At 45.3% G+C, this 15246-nt stretch overlaps 2 protein-coding genes across 2 annotated transcripts in view; both read right to left on the bottom strand.

The window, feature by feature from the left end:
- Nucleotides 1–478: 478 nt before the first annotated feature.
- Nucleotides 479–12366, bottom strand: Ucp1 (uncoupling protein 1). Its single transcript, XM_031340508.1, has 6 exons — nt 7860–12366; nt 6997–7195; nt 4294–4494; nt 4102–4203; nt 2956–3136; nt 479–674 (listed from the first exon to the last, which is right to left on the bottom strand). The coding sequence occupies exons 1-6, from the start codon at nt 7983–7985 to the stop codon at nt 560–562; spliced, it is 924 nt and encodes a 307-aa protein (XP_031196368.1). The 5' UTR covers nt 7986–12366; the 3' UTR covers nt 479–559.
- Nucleotides 12367–13256: 890 nt separating this feature from the next.
- The window catches only part of Tbc1d9 (TBC1 domain family member 9), a 121829-nt gene continuing 119839 nt past the window's right edge, over nt 13257–15246 (bottom strand). Inside the window, exon 22 of the transcript XR_004110089.1 lies at nt 13257–13373. The gene's annotated coding sequence lies outside the window, so the exon portion shown is untranslated. The remainder of the gene's footprint in view (nt 13374–15246) is intronic.

Below are 15246 nucleotides of genomic sequence, written 5' to 3'. Positions count from 1 at the left end.
CTATGGGGACAATTCTGTATTCTAGCTGAGCCCCAACTCTTAAATCCAGGTATAGATTCCCCAAAAAGACAAACCTTAGATGGAACCAGCAATACTTCATTGAGTATACTAGCTGTGAACTGTGGTTAATAAATAAAACGAAATGGCAATATTTTCTTTAATAGCTTCCCTTTAAAAGTGTTTATCAACGGAAAGTGTTTCAGACTTAGTTTTTCCTTTCTAATAGTTTGAGCTGTAATTAAAATTATTTATACCAAGTCATATATTCCCACCCTACCCCAAAGACCAGTTAAATACAGTACCTTATATAGGCATTATTTTGTCAGGATACTACTGGATGCTATGCTCTTCGGTCTTTAAGACAGTAAGAATAAAAATTATGTGTATGTATTAGTTTTCCCTTTAAAGAAAATTAAAAGATGTTTCAAAACTCTCTACTGGAAATTATCTTGTAATGCAAATAAAGTGAACAGAGGTATTCATTTGATTTCTTTGGTTTTATTCGTGGTCTCCCAGCCTAGGAGCCCAATGATGATCAGCATCACTTTCTCCAAGTGGCTTATGTGGTGCAGTCCACGGTCTGCCTGGACTTCATCAGCTCTTTTTTCAGCTGTTCAAAGCATACAAACATGATGACGTTCCAGGACCCGAGTCGCAGAAAAGAAGGCACAAACCTAGGGAAGTACACAGCACCACCCCGTTAGCTGTTTGAAAGTCATAAAGCCGTGGCGATGGACAGCTACGTAAGTCATAAAATACAAGGAAGGTTTTAAAAGTACCCGCCGACACTCATCTTTCCTCTGCCGACAATCAGGTTTCCTCTTTGTATCTCAACTGCTTCAGAGCAAGAGCCTACTCAGACCAGCCCTACCTGTCTCCGGACCCGCAGAGCTGAAGTGATGGCGTTGCCAAACAACACTTCCCTCCTTTGGAGGGGAGAGGAAACTTGTTTTACTTTACTTCCTAAATAGGAAGTAGAAAGCTTTTGAGAGAGGAAGTAGAGGCAAGAAGAAAAGTGCTGAGCAGCACGGACCATGTCCAGGTAGGGAAGCCAGTGTTGACTTCCCCTTGGACAGCTCTTAAGAGATTCTCAGTGTCTGACTATGACTCAGTCAGTTCTGGGTTTAGGGGATTCCACTAAACTCTACAGAATGGCTTTTATACCAACGATTGCTCCAGAAGACAAACGTGTTGACAGTTAAAGCTGCTTTAGATAGATTTTTTAAAAACCAAATTTGTGTGTCTGGGTTTTTCCTGCATGTACGCCTGTGCACCACGTTCACGCTGGGGACAGGAAGGCCGGGGAGATCCGATCCTCTGGAACTGGAGTTGGTTGGATGAGGGAAAGTCACCCTGTGAGTGCTGGGAATCAGACCCAGGTTATCTGGAAGAACAGCCAGTGCCTTTAGTCATGGAGCCTTCTCCATAGCCCTGAATAGATTTTTCTTTAAAAGAAGCCTCCCCTGCAAAAAGTACCTTCCAGTTTGCTTTGGTCTTCTTGTTTGTTTTGCTTTACTTTTAAGAGTGGGTCTTGCTATATAGCTCAGGGTAGCCCTGCCTCCCCAGTGCTAGGACTACACATGTGCCAACACAGTTTCTCTTGACCCGTGTGTGTGTGTATGTGTGTGTGTGTGTGTGTGTGTAAAGATAGAGATAACATAAAAATTGACACTTCAACCTTTTTTCAGTGTATAACTTCATAACGCTAGGTGCATGGACAAGGTGTAGTAAGCACCAGACAGCACGGCACTTTGTTTCCTCGGACTCTTCATTCATTAAACACTGGTTCCCCACTGCCCCTGTCAGAGGTTAGCCTTGGCTGTTCCTCTGCATGGCCTTCTTTTTGAGACAGGGTCTCTCCTGAGATATGGAGCTCAAATATTAGACCAGCTGGCTTGCCAGTGAGTACTAGGGAGCCCCATTTTCCCACCTCCCTAGCGCTGGGCTTGCAAGCATTTGCAATCATGCCCAGCCTTCACATGGGCTCCAGAACTGAACTCCAGGTCCCATGTGCATGCAGCAAGTACTTTACAGGCTGACCCCTCTCCTGGTTTATTTATTTATTTTTTTTTGAGATAGGGTCTTGGTATGTGGCTCTGGCTGGTCCTGAACTCATGGCAGTCCTTGTGCCCTAGCTTCCCTTGTTCTGGGACTGCAAGTATGTGCCACCACAACAAACTCAGCCTGTTTAATTTAGTACCATTTGTCAAGGTTAATCCATATTAGAAAATATTTCACAATTTGAAAAACAACATTTAAAAATTAAATTTGCAAAATATCAAATTATTAAGTGATTAATAATTTCTAAGTGGTATGTCCATTTTAAATTAATTTCTTACAATGTATATTAGTTGTATTAATGTGTCGTAAGAGCAGATATTTATAATTTTATATAATATGCATGATACATTCGTATTTTAGTTTATAAATTGTGGAGTATGGCACTGCAATTCAAAAGGTTACAAAGTATTACTATTTCATATTTTTGTAATACTTGTTGAATATATTTTTTAAAACTAGGTCATATTGTATTTTATTAGGAAAGTGGTTTCCAATATAATACACCAGCACTTTGTGGGCAAATGTAACCTATTTCTCAATAGTATTTTCAAAGCAAATGTAATCATTACTCAAAAGCATTTTCTGGGTTATATTTTCTGTGGTTTTGCCTTAATAGAAAAATTTTAAATTAGGTTGAAGGCATAAGACTTGTTGCCTGCATGTGCAAGGTCTTGGGTTTGATTCCCCTCAAGTGCTACCAAAGATAATTAATTAGCTTTTACACTTTGTGGCATGATAAAATTGAAGACATTTATGAAGAGGCAAAGATATAGTTGGAGGCCATTGCAGGAACCATGCCTGATAGGCTAAATGCCCGTTGTCTTGCTGAGACAAGGTGCAGCACACACAAGCACCTTAAACACAACCTTATAGATACAGAAGGTCATATCCTACCCTTTGAAAAAGGCCGTCGGTCCTTCCTTGGTGTACATGGTCATTGCACAGCTGGGCACACTTGGATACTGTCCTGGCAGAGAGTTGATGAATCTTGTTTTTACCACATCCACCGGAGAGGCCAGGAGTGTGGTACAAAACCCGGCGACGAGAGCTGACAGTAAATGGCAGGGGACATCATCTGAAAGTGACCAACACCAGACTTGTACTGCATGTGGTTGTGCTTACCTGTCAGATGCTTGTAAACCTACTAGTAACTTATTAATATGATATATTAATAAGTTAATAAATATATTAACATATAAGAAGCAAGCAAGTGCATGTGTAGAGAAACACAGCCAATGGTACATGCTAATACATGGTAATGCAGATCCTTTTACAGATATATTATTTTAGGCAGACACTGTTTTCTTTGTGCCTTGGACCTGGTATGATGCCCGATACACATGCCCCTACACCTTAGATTGAATTCAAGTCATCAAAGGAGAATGTCTGTGTCTGTGAAAACAGTTTGGATGTGATTTAGATGAAATTAATGATTAGCTCTACATGTAAGCAGCTTGACTGCCTCCTGATTCTGCAGTCCAAAGGGGAAAGTCGCGCACTAAGACGTTCACTTCTTGATATTAATGCAGAATATTGCTGCCATATTCTTTTGTATATCCAGCAAAGCTGAAACAAAAACTTTGTTCCAACAGGACTTTTAAATTGTAGGTCTTTTTTTGCTTCCTAAAAGATTACATTTGTTAGTTGTGGTGGGACATGCTTTTAACCCAGCACATGGTGATCGGCCTGGTCTATATACCAAGTTCTAGACCACAGGACTATATTGTGACACCTCTCTCTCTGTCTCTCTCTCTGTCTCTCTCTTTGTCTCTGTCTCTCTCTTTCCCTCTGTCTGTCTCTGTCTGTCTCTGTCTCTCTGTCTCTCTCTCCCTTTCTCTCTCTCTTTCTCTCTTTCTCTCTCTCTCTCTCTCACACACACACACACACACACACACAGATACACAGACACACAGACACACAGACACCCTTCTCAAAAGAGAAGTCTACTTGAATTAAGCAATTCAATACACTGTAGTTTTAGAAACTCTAAACCAAGATTAGAAAGGGATGGACTTGCTTGTGGTATAAAATGGGAAGTACCTGCCAGTATTTTGTTGTTTACAAGGGCCCCCTTCATAAGGTCATATGTAACCAGCTCTGTACAATTGATGATGACATTTCTCATTAGATTAGGGGTCGTCCCTGTAGAAAAACAAGACAGCATTTAAAAGTGAGGTGCTGACTGGGTTTTGTGCCTTAAGTACTGTGGAAGTCCAGTTGGCAGTTAGCTACCTTTCCAAAGTGTTGACAAGCTTTCTGTGGTGGCTATAACTCTGTAAGCATTGTAGGTCCCAGTGTAGCGGGGTTTGATCCCATGCAGATGGCTCTGTGCTTGCATCCTGACCTTCACGACCTCTGTGGGCTGCCCAATGAACACGGCCACACCTCCAGTCATTAAGCCAGCTGAGATCTTGTTCCCTAAAGAGGCAGGTGCTATCCAGGAAGAAAAAAAGATGGTTAAGAAAAGAAAAATCAAGTGCCCTTCCCACCACCAAGGTATCCACATATATTTAAAATTTTTGTAGCTAATTATGTGGTGTGTGTGTGTGTTGGGGGGGCGTGTACCAGACGACAAACTCTGCCCATGCTACTTCAGGAAAATTATCTTGCTTTTTTGAGATAGGAACTCTTGCTGATGGGCAGCTTGCCTTGCAGCCTGGCCTAGCAGGCACCCTGCCCGGTGATATCACACCTGGATTTGGGGCGGTGGTGAGAGTTCTAAGACTCGGGACCCTGTGCTTATGAGCTAGGGGTTTTACTGACTAAGCAGTCTCTCTATCTCTAGAATGTTTACACTGTGTCCTTTCTTCTTCCCCGATGCTCCATCAGATGCTGCTGGGTTTTGGAAGCTGTACAACTCACAACAGACAGTAGTACCAGAACACTTCAAGTAGCCTAGCTTTTTATTTTTCTCCTCTAAGATGAAGACTTCCAAGGAAAAAGGAAGGAAGTGTCTAAACAGTGGCTTGACCCTCTCTGAAATTTAGCTTTATCCTTTCCTGGGTTTAGCTGTCATTTTAGTATTTCCCAACTGGGCGGAGACACCTCGTCACCAGTGATACTAGGTTTCCCCCTATCGATGACAATGCTGATTATTGAACTTAGTGGTCCTAGGGAAAATCCAGTGGGCAACTGCCTTATGCAAGACATCAAACAATGTTCAAAGGGGACCCCCCCCCCAAAAAAAAGGACAGAGAAGCCGTTGTCTTAAAAATTTGGAAAAACAAAAATCTGCCGATAGACGTCGTTTAATAAAACGTCAGTGAATCCTGAAACCTAATATTCATTCTATAGTGGATACAGTTAAGGTTGAAGAATGCCCCCTCGCTAAGGCTTTCCTTCGCCTTGCCACTTCTGCTTCCACTCTATAAAGCAGGGTTCACACCGACACCATGCTCACTGGGTGCGAGTTCAGACTGATAAAGCTCTCAGCACACAGAGAACACACCAAACTGGTATCAGATTTCCTTCCCACATTCTGATGGGCACCCTGATTCTTCTTCCCTGTCTGCAATAGTGCACACCACAATCATTTCTGACTTACGATTTCTTATTGTTTACTGCTGCCAACACAATCCTTTGAAGTATAATTGTGTATCACACTTACTTAACTTGTTTTAATGTAACTGAAGATTGAACCCAAGGCCAAATGTTCTATCACTGAGTTCAATGCCTAGCTATTTATCTACTTACTTGAGACAGAATCTTTCTAGGTGGCTCAGGCTGGCCTTGAACTCTTGATCTTCATGTTTCTATCTCCCTAGTTCTGAGATTCCAGAACGACCACTCCTGGTGGCCTGCTTAGCATATTTGCAGTGACTTCCCATCACTGTATGGGCAGAATGCAAACTCCTTAGCATGAACTGTAAGGCCCTTTGTGACCAGTTCCTGCTTTTTCTGGACTCACCCGTCCCTTCTCACCAATGTGCCCACTCTCTGTCTGCCCCACATGTCAGCCCCTCACTCAGATTTTGAACACAGTCTTCACTTGGCTGGAAAGGACTTTCCTCACCACTTGGCTACTAGCCCTCAAAGCCTCTCCTATGTGCTCTAAGAGTCAATGCAGGTACCAACTCTTCAAGAGTCTTGCACGATCATGCCTCTTCACTGTGCCCATTCTGTGGTGGCTTGCAACATAGCATATGCCATGGTTGTGTAGTCAGCTGAACTGGAGGCTCCTGTCTGGAGCAGCCACTCTCATTGGCCAACTGAGCACAGTTTCCCGCCCAGGACAGTTCAACAAAGCTTACTAGATCAGCTGAAGAAGCAGAATGCAGAACAAGGAACACTCCCAGAGTAGAGCTGATTACTTTGGGGCCTCATATAACCAGTGATTGATTAAAGAATTTGCAGAAAATCACCCCGATGAGCCACTCTAGGTGTCTCTCTCCAAGCTAACCTTTAACATCCAGACCTGTGTTCTGTGTGGTTGAGCTTGTCTGAGACATTCGTGCAGACTCCGGAAGTGTGGTGGCTTCACCTGTGTTCTGTGTGGTTGTTTTAGACAGACACTCGTGCAGACTCCAGAAGTGTGGTGGCCTCTTTTGGACTTTGCACAAGCTCTCTAGGCTTCTCTAGGACTCTGCTGCTTGGCAGAGTGTGTGCTGAGCATCGCTCTAGACCCCACCCACATTTCCCATGAAGACACACAAGCTTTCCTCACTGGGCAGTTGATTTTTACAGATATAAACATGTGAAGAACTGATGTGCATATCTCCTTTCTTTCTAGAAGAAAAGGGACAGTGCAAATATTGTCTATTTTTTTTTTTTTGACAATTTGTTATGAAGGCCACTACACTTTGTGTTACTTTGGGTGAGTTGAGGCTGCTGGGATGGGACCCAGGGCCTACCGCATGCTGGGCAAACATACTATTACTAATTTTTGAGCTTTTGGTCTGGGGCACAACTGCTACCCCCCTCGATGATACTCCTTACTTTCTCTCCCCGAAGAGAAGTACTCTTGGACCGTATCGTAGAGGCCAATCCTGAGTGAGGCAAAGCTGATTTGTCTCTGAATGCCTGCAGGCAGGCCGCTGTACAGTTTCGGCACGCCTTCTGTTTTTGCCAGGGTGGTGATGGTCCCTAGGACACCTTTATACCTAATGGTACTGGAAGTCTGGCCTTCACCTTGGATCTGGAAATCAGAAAGATGCACATCAGAGGGAAGCGGCTGTCCATTAAGGAAAGGGGGTCCTACCTGGGTGGGGGGACTAAACAAGGCTGGTTCATGCCATAGGTAAGGCTCCTTTTATAACTTTCCTTTCTCAACAACCTCTCCTGCATACCACTCCATATTTGCATCTCTCTCCCTCTATCTCTATTCTCTATTTGTCTGTCTGTCTACTCTATCTATCTATCTATCTATCTATCTATCTATCTATCTATCTATCTATCTATCTATCCATCTCGGAGGTGGAGCTTGCTACAATGCAGGCTCTGAACACCTAAACAAGGTGCCCAGGAACTCTCCAGGGGCTCTAAAAACAGGACGGACAGTACACCCAAAGAATCAAAGAAAGGTAAAAGCACCAAGCTTGTAAATTCTGAGAGGTTTGTCTTAATTATTGGGACTCCATCGCAGGACACCATTGTCTTATGAAGGGTTTGACAGAGGTCAGTGTTAACCCATCACCCGCAGCTTTTCAGCCAACCCGAGAAAAGGGTCCCATTTCCTTCCTAATAGCACCCATTCATTCCCAAGACAGAGCCACCCTGAGAAAGCGGTTAACACACATCACAGGGATGCCCATAGCAGTCCCTCTGCTTGGAGAAGCCTCGCCCACTTCACTGAACTCTACCTGAAGGCGGACTTTGGCGGTGTCCAGCGGGAAGGTGATGATATCTGCCAGGCAGGCTGAAACGCCGGCTGAGAAGATCTTGACCCCCATGGTGGGTTGCACTTCGGAAGTTGTCGGGTTCACCATCCTGGCTCGGAGGGCAGAGAGGCGCGAGTGCAAGACCAAAAGGACTCAGCCCTGAAGACAACAGCGGCACTGTTGCCTGATGCGGGTACCGAACCCGCGACCTAGGAGTTCTGGGACAGCTACCCGGGTTGGGTAGTGCCAGTACAGAGGCGGCGCTGTGGAGCGGCTCAAAGGTCCCTTCCTCTCGCTCGGGCAGGGAGGACCCGTTAAGCCCAGATTGCCCGGCACTTCTGCGCCCTGACCTGGGAGATCTATATAGCCCCATTGCTGGAGGAGGGGCGGGGGCAAGTGGCTGAACCGGTCCAGGTCTCCCAAGATCTGCTAGTGGGACGCGGCAGGGGCGTGCCTTGGGTGCTCAAGCCTCCCAGCTGCGCGTCACTCCCAAAACCCTGGCCAGCTCCTCTGATTTGGCACCAGTTCCTGATGATGCCCAGAGGACACACCGAGGGGTTTCATCCGGCGTCACCGCAGGGTGGTGCCTTTTGTTAACTCTCAGCGTCGGAGGGCGCAGAGCAGGGGCTGGCTCCCTTCAATAAGGCGAACTGATCGCCAAGATCTTGTTGAAAAGTCCCACGGCTATCCTGTAGGATGAACGTCCCAGTCCCTTTCCCATGCATCTACTTGGCTACCGTTTCTTCTCCTTTCAATTCCGAATGCCCCTTTCTTTACATTCCTTTTCAAATGACACCTTCAGATTTGGGTGCGTGGGAAGGGGTGAGGATGGAGGTGTGGGAGGGGGAGGGAGTCCACGCAAAAACCAAGAACGCTCTAAACTTTCTCGAGAAGTGAGTGCATTGTGTGGTCACTTTTACTAGGGAGATATCAACTAAGCTCAGCCATGCTAGCAAGCCTTGTGGATCTCTGCAGGGATGCCAGCCCTTGCTCCTTTGAATAGTTCTTAGCAGGAGCCTTGGAAGGACAGAGGCTTGGCTGCAGATGCAACTAAGCCATCTGACCAGCTTCGTGACCCTGAGAAAGTCCTCCAGCTTTGGTTTGTGATTGTGTCAAATATAGTTCCCAGATTTGAAATCCTATTACTCCTAGTGCCAGTTCAGACATTGTAAGGTGGGTGTGTTGGTGGTGGTGGTGGTGGGAGTTTTTCTTACTTCTGTCTTTGAGCAAAGATTTGCATTTGAAAAGCTTTTAAACATTCTACATAAGAAAGGGTGAGAAGGAGAGCAGGCTGGGTCCAGGATCACCCAGAGACTCCAGGGGGCCAATGCATGTTATCTGCATCCTCCCTCGGTGGCCAAGGTCCCCAGTAAAGGGAAGGGACTCATCTCCTGGAGTGGGGCATGTAAGAGACAACACCTCCGTACACCACATTTAAAGGGGAAAGTGCACACTAAGTAAGAACCTAGTCCTGAGGAGCGTCCACAATAACATCCACATCTGGAGCTTGACCCAGAACAGCAGTGCAGAGCAACAGACAGTCAGTGGCATGTGTGAAGACAGTGATACAGAGGGGAGCAGAATGCCTTTGGTTGGCCTGGGGGCTGGAAACTGAATGATGGGGAGAAGAGAGGGACAGGAAAAGGGTAATAAGCAGCCCGGTGGCTGGCGGTGACACACACCTTTAACCCCAGCACTGGGGAGGCAGAGGCAGGGGGTGTCTCTGTGAGTTTGAGGCCAGCCTGGTCTACGGAGTGAGTTCTAGGACAGCCTGGGCTAACACAGAGAACCCTGTCTTTAATAAATCCCCAAACAGCAGCGGCAACAACAGTATGATAAACAGCAGGCTGTGAGCATTCTTTCTGCATGTGGGCTTATGTGTTGTACAGGGCTTGGCTTGTATTCATAAAATGTCCTCACATGAATGGCATATCTAACCAGATAATACAGTAAGAAAGGGTTACTATGGAGTCAGACATTATTAGAAGATGACTCTGCATTTGAGAAGATGGCTGTGAGACGATGGCAGCAGTCTTGACGACGTTGCCACTCGATTGTCACAAAGCAGTTGGCAGGTGACTTTTATACTCTTCACAAGATGACAACTTTCCATCTTAGGATTATTAGGAGAAAATGACATCGATGTTTTCATTAAAAGTTCCCATAGGAACGTCACGTCACACTACTTGGAGAGAATCAAAGCTGAGAGGTATCGGAAGTGGGCAGCGTGGGGGTGAAGGAAGTGGGAACTTTTCTGTGGGAGTGGGCACAGCGGGATTGAGAAGGAGACAGGGAACAAACCATAAGGAGACACAGTTATGGTCTAAGAGGAATGGCACATGGAGCCCTGGGTCACTGCATATAAACATCAAATGTCCTTGAGGATGTCATGCTTGAGAGGCTCCAAGTAGGTGCTTCTGTTGTTCCTCACCAAGGTCCCGACCACCCTGAACCCTTCAGATACTCAGCTGGATACCCCACGCCATCTCTACAATGTGAATAGAAAGAGTTATCACCTAGCAAAGGCTTTTCCTGAACTCCTGACCCCAAAATGTGGCATATGGAAAAAATGAAGTCCTCACTCAAGGAGGCCCTGTGATGTCAGCTCAAGACAGGGAGTGGTTCCAGATTCCGAAGAAAGGGTTGACCTTGCTGCCCCCAGAGCCTCTGGGAAGTGAAAGAAAGTTTGCCTCCTAATGGAGAGAGCGGTAGGGGTGAGGCCGATATCCCCAGAGAGTCCGGTTTCTGTTCTTCTGGCAGGAAGAGTGGAAAGGTGAAGACTGGTTCAGTGTGGTCAAGGGTGACTGAGCCTCTGTGACGAGTGTCCGTGTTCTTCTCTTACGAAGTAGAACACCATTTATAGGGCACTTGTTCACCATTTGCTCGCTTGGAGCTCACAGAATCACTGAACAAATGCGTGCATTCAAAACACAAAAGCAACACAGTGTTTTGCCTCGAACAAGGATCTGTACCCTCCCGTCATAACCTTTTATCTGTCCCCTGTAAGAAATATCAGGGGATAGTTATACAGATAGATATCCAAATGACAATATTTTAAAGAAAAAATGAAGATACTAATCCCAGGAGAAGATACATTTAACCACACGAGTACAGAAACGTGCAACTTCCATCTAATAACACCTTTCTCTACCCATCTTACAAGTAATGTAACCCACATTTTAAACTTAGCTTGTTGAAGTATCAGTGCTCTGTCAGTGATGGCACTGTAAATTGGCATGATTCTTTTGAGATGATTTGGCAGTGTGCATGGAACGATGAAGATGTTTATGTCTTGAGATGCAGTCCTGGGTATAAATACTTTTGGATTTGTACCCTAAACTAATTATCCCAGACATGAGAGAATCACCAGAGCTTAATGTTTAAAAGACTAGGTCAATGTAAGTGCTCACTTCATTTTGGGATCCATTCATACATCTTTAGGATTGGTTGAGGCATTGCATGTTTTCTGGTAAGAGGTGTGATACCAATAGAAATGGATGCTGAAGCTGAAAAGAAGACCCTCCTAAGGAAGGGAGAGTGCAGGGGGAGGCCTGGGTTGGGTTTCTTGGTTTGGTCCATCCTAAAAAAGAGAGCATCAAGCCCAGGGTGAGGGGGAAAAAATCCCACTTCTATTCTGATTAAGGTGATCTACAACACTGTGCTCAGCAGAACAAGATGCCTGTGATCAAGTGCTTGAGCTACTGACAAGCAGCTCTAAATTTCTTGACTTTGTTGAAGCTAAAATCCTTTACTTTGGGGGGTAGAGAGATGGCACAGCAGTTAAGAGCACTTCTTGCTCTTCCAGAGGATCAGAGTTCTGTTTCCAGCACCCCCGATGGGCAGCTCACAAGTGCCTGTTGCTTCAGCTCTAGAGGATCTGATGGCCACATCTGGACTCTGAGGGCACCTACATGCACTTAACATACACAAGGACAGATGTGCATGAAGTTTTAAAAAGTTATTTGCTTTTGCAATGCATATTCCTGCACCAGTGAGACTGTTTTTATGAACAAGCCATTTGATGCTAAGTACCTGATGTACAAAAATATATATAGTGCTCAAACTCATGAAGCATGTCTTCTTTTAATGCATTTGACCAACTCTTATATAACATTGCACCAGTGTCAAATACCATTTGAAGAGCCTTACAAACTCTAACACAGTTTCCATTGTATACCTCTGATTTACATACTGTTGTTATCCCCACTGAACAGAGTGAGAAACTCGGGGGCTCAGAGGCAACCAAGTGCCTTCTCTTGGGTCCCATAACCAGTATACAGAGCATTTAGAGCCTCTCTGAGCACCATACTCAACACTAAAGTATGCCAACTGTTTGAGGGATATGTTTGTGATATCATACTTTCCCATGATTTGAAGATGTATAATACTTATTAGGACTCCTAATAAATCTTTCACTAAGTTATATCCAGGGGCTGGTGAAATGGCTCAGCTGTTAAAAGTACTGACTACTTTCCCAAAGGTCCTGAGTTCAAATCCCAGCAACCACATGGTGGCTCACAACCATTCGTAAAGAGATCTGACATCCTCTTCTGGTGTGTCTGAAGACAGATATAGTGTACTTACATATAACAATAAATAAATCTTAAAAAAAAACCCTAATTCATATCCAGTGTATATTTTTGTTTGATTTCTTTATACTTCTAAGAGATTTACAAAGGCCACAAAAGACACAAAAAGCACTTTTAAGAAGTCATTAGTAAGTGGGACTGGAGAGATGCTGCAGTGGTTAGGAGCACTTGCTGCTCTTTGAGAGGCTCTGGGTTGGGTTCCCAGTTCCCATGTTGATTAGCTCAAAACCATCTACAATACCAGCCCCAGGGGATCCAGCGCCTTCTTCTAGCCTCCAGGAGTACCCTCACACATGTGGTATATACATACAGAGATGTACGTACTAATATATGATTAAAAACTTCTTCAGTAGCATTTGATAAAAAAGACAGAGAAGGTGACATAAACACAATTTAGGAAAATGAGACTCACAGTCAGGGGGAAAAAAATCAATCAGTCAATCAACTAATCAATCAATCAATCATCAATCAATCAATCAAACAAACAAACAACATCTAGAAGAAGACATTTCTGTCCCCAGATCGAGTGGATGAGGGTAGATTTGTTCACATAGGATTCAGGGAAAGGATCAGGGCGGAGGAATGTCACTACAGGTGGGTTGATCACCATTAAGCATGGCTGTGGTGTGTCGGGCAGTGTCCTGAGAAGGAACAGAGCTGCTTGGGGCCATACTTCTTCTATTGCTGTAGGTATCACAGTTCGGACAACCTGCTGCAACATGAATTCAGAGCATGGTTGATTGTCAGAACTGTCTGTCTGTGAGAACTTGGGCAATCTCTTCAATCTTTTAAAGCTTCTCTGCTCTTGTCAGTGACGTGGGACAGTAATCATAGCTGCAGCCACATTAGGAGGATTCAGATAAAGAACACTAGGAATGATTTTTAGCACAGTGAAGACTAGATGTACCTGGAAAGGGATGAACAAATGGTTATTTTGTTTTGTTTCTCTGTAGCTCTGGCTGTCCTGGAGCTCGTTGTGTAGACCAGGCTGGCCTCAAACTCAAGAGAACTCCCTGCCTCTGCCTCTTGAGAGCTGGGATTAAAGGTGTGCACCACCACTACACAACTGCAATTACATTTTTAACTAATAAATTTTATGACCACTTAGTAGGCTGTAGAGCTTGTCAACATTGAACCTGAAGTTTCAACTGACATACTTAACATCCCTTTCACTCTAGAATCCTCCAGTCGTGGTTCTGCCCACCTTTGGATTTAGGTCTTAGGTAGGAGAATCCAACCCAGCTCCCAGGGAGCGTTATTGAGAGCAACCAGGAGCAACTTGGAGGTGAGCTGGGGACACTCCAGCTAAGAGTCAGCCTTCAGCCTCCTTGTGCTCAGTGGTTCCTGTTCAGATGAGGCCATACTTGGCAGGTTAGAGGTCACAGATCTGTTCCAGGGCTCTCTCCTTCTGTCGCCCCTCCTCTGTCGTTCCCAGACAACTGGAAGCTGCAGAATGGTGTGTCCTGCCTGGTGGAAAGGACTTGGTAAAAGGTGAGGGGTTGCACTCTGAGTGTGAACATGACAGGCAGTGGGGGAAGGAGCAAAGAGGAATTAAGGTGACACTAGGAACGTTCTTCGGGGCATCTGTGTTTGTCGGCCTATTTCCAGCCCTATTTGGCAGTCTGGGATGAACCAGAACCCTGCCTCTATGAACAAACTCTGCAGGAGCTTGTGTGCTCAGTTAGTGATACAGAGTCTAGGACTCCACATATGTGACTGAGTATGGAGGCACAGGGACTTGCCAGCAGCTAGTCTCCTGTGAGCATGCCTCCCTGATAGGTCTTAAGCTGCGCCAGGAGTCTGCAGTGGAGGGTCCTACAACCAATGCACACTTTCCCTGAAAGGTCAGAGACAGAAAGAGAAAGCAAGCTGAGATTCAGCATTCGTCTCTCTCTGCTTTCTGACTGCTGATGCAGTGTGAGAGGGCACTTCACATCTATCATGCTTATACACCACAATGGATGCCATCCCTTCAAACCTCTCACTCTGTCTCTCTGTCTTTGTGTCGGTCGCTGTCTCTGTCACTGTCTCTCTCTCTGTGCCTCTCTCTCTTTCTCTTCCACCCCACTCCCTGCTGATCTCTCAACACTATTCGCTTGCCTAGTAGAATTGGGCAAGTTCTTTTACACTCTTTTATTAGTGGTAACAATAAACACCTGTTGTGTAGGACGGTCAGAAGAATATGCCATATGTGAAGCTCTTGACATACAGCAGCCTCCCAGCAAATGGAAGCTATTGTTTTTGCTATAGGAAATCTAAGGGCGGTGTGGACCAACTTATTTCACTAGAACTGTGGACAGAAAATAAGTGCTAAGAGGTAGAAGAAACCAAGATAGAGAAGAATGACCAGTGGCCAGAGAAGGCTTCAGTAGTGGGCCACTGAAGAGCCAAAGTCTGGGGGAGCTCAATTATGGAGGATTTGGGGGGCATTGGCCCCTCTACTCGGCCCCTGCTTTCTCCTGGGTGTCTAGGTAGAGATCTGGCTGTTGTCCATTTCCTTTGCTTTGGTCAGGACTCTTGCCACTGGGAGTGTCTGACCTTCATGAGTACTGGCTCTCCTAGGCTGTCCCTCTCCTCTCGCTGCTTCTGAGTCTGCAGGGAGGATGGGTTGAGGGGAGGCCATGATAGTCAGGCTCCAAATGGTGTGGTAACTGTGGCTAAGTTTACAAATCCTTTTGGGATTTCTCAAACTTGCTAAAAAAGCAAGTACCAACGATGACCTTGCAGAAAGGGTCAAAAATCTTTGTTTCCATACAGATTGACCTGCCCTCCTTCCCTCC

The sequence above is a fragment of the Mastomys coucha genome, unplaced genomic scaffold (assembly GCF_008632895.1).
Source record: "Mastomys coucha isolate ucsf_1 unplaced genomic scaffold, UCSF_Mcou_1 pScaffold22, whole genome shotgun sequence".
In the NCBI taxonomy this organism is placed as follows: domain Eukaryota; kingdom Metazoa; phylum Chordata; class Mammalia; order Rodentia; family Muridae; genus Mastomys; species Mastomys coucha.
Note: the sequence above shows the minus strand (reverse complement) of the source record. Positions and strands in the feature narration are given on the sequence as shown.

Excerpts from the sequence above, each read along its gene's own strand:
- Ucp1 (XM_031340508.1), bottom strand. The coding sequence starts at position 7,985 with ATGGTGAACCCGACAACTTCCGAAGTGCAACCCACCATGGGGGTCAAG. Across the intron at positions 3,137-4,101 it reads AAACAACAAAATACTGGCAG|ATGATGTCCCCTGCCATTTA; the intron begins GTACTTCCCATT and ends GGTCACTTTCAG. Across the intron at positions 675-2,955 it reads CCGACGGCCTTTTTCAAAGG|GTTTGTGCCTTCTTTTCTGC; the intron begins GTAGGATATGAC and ends GTACTTCCCTAG.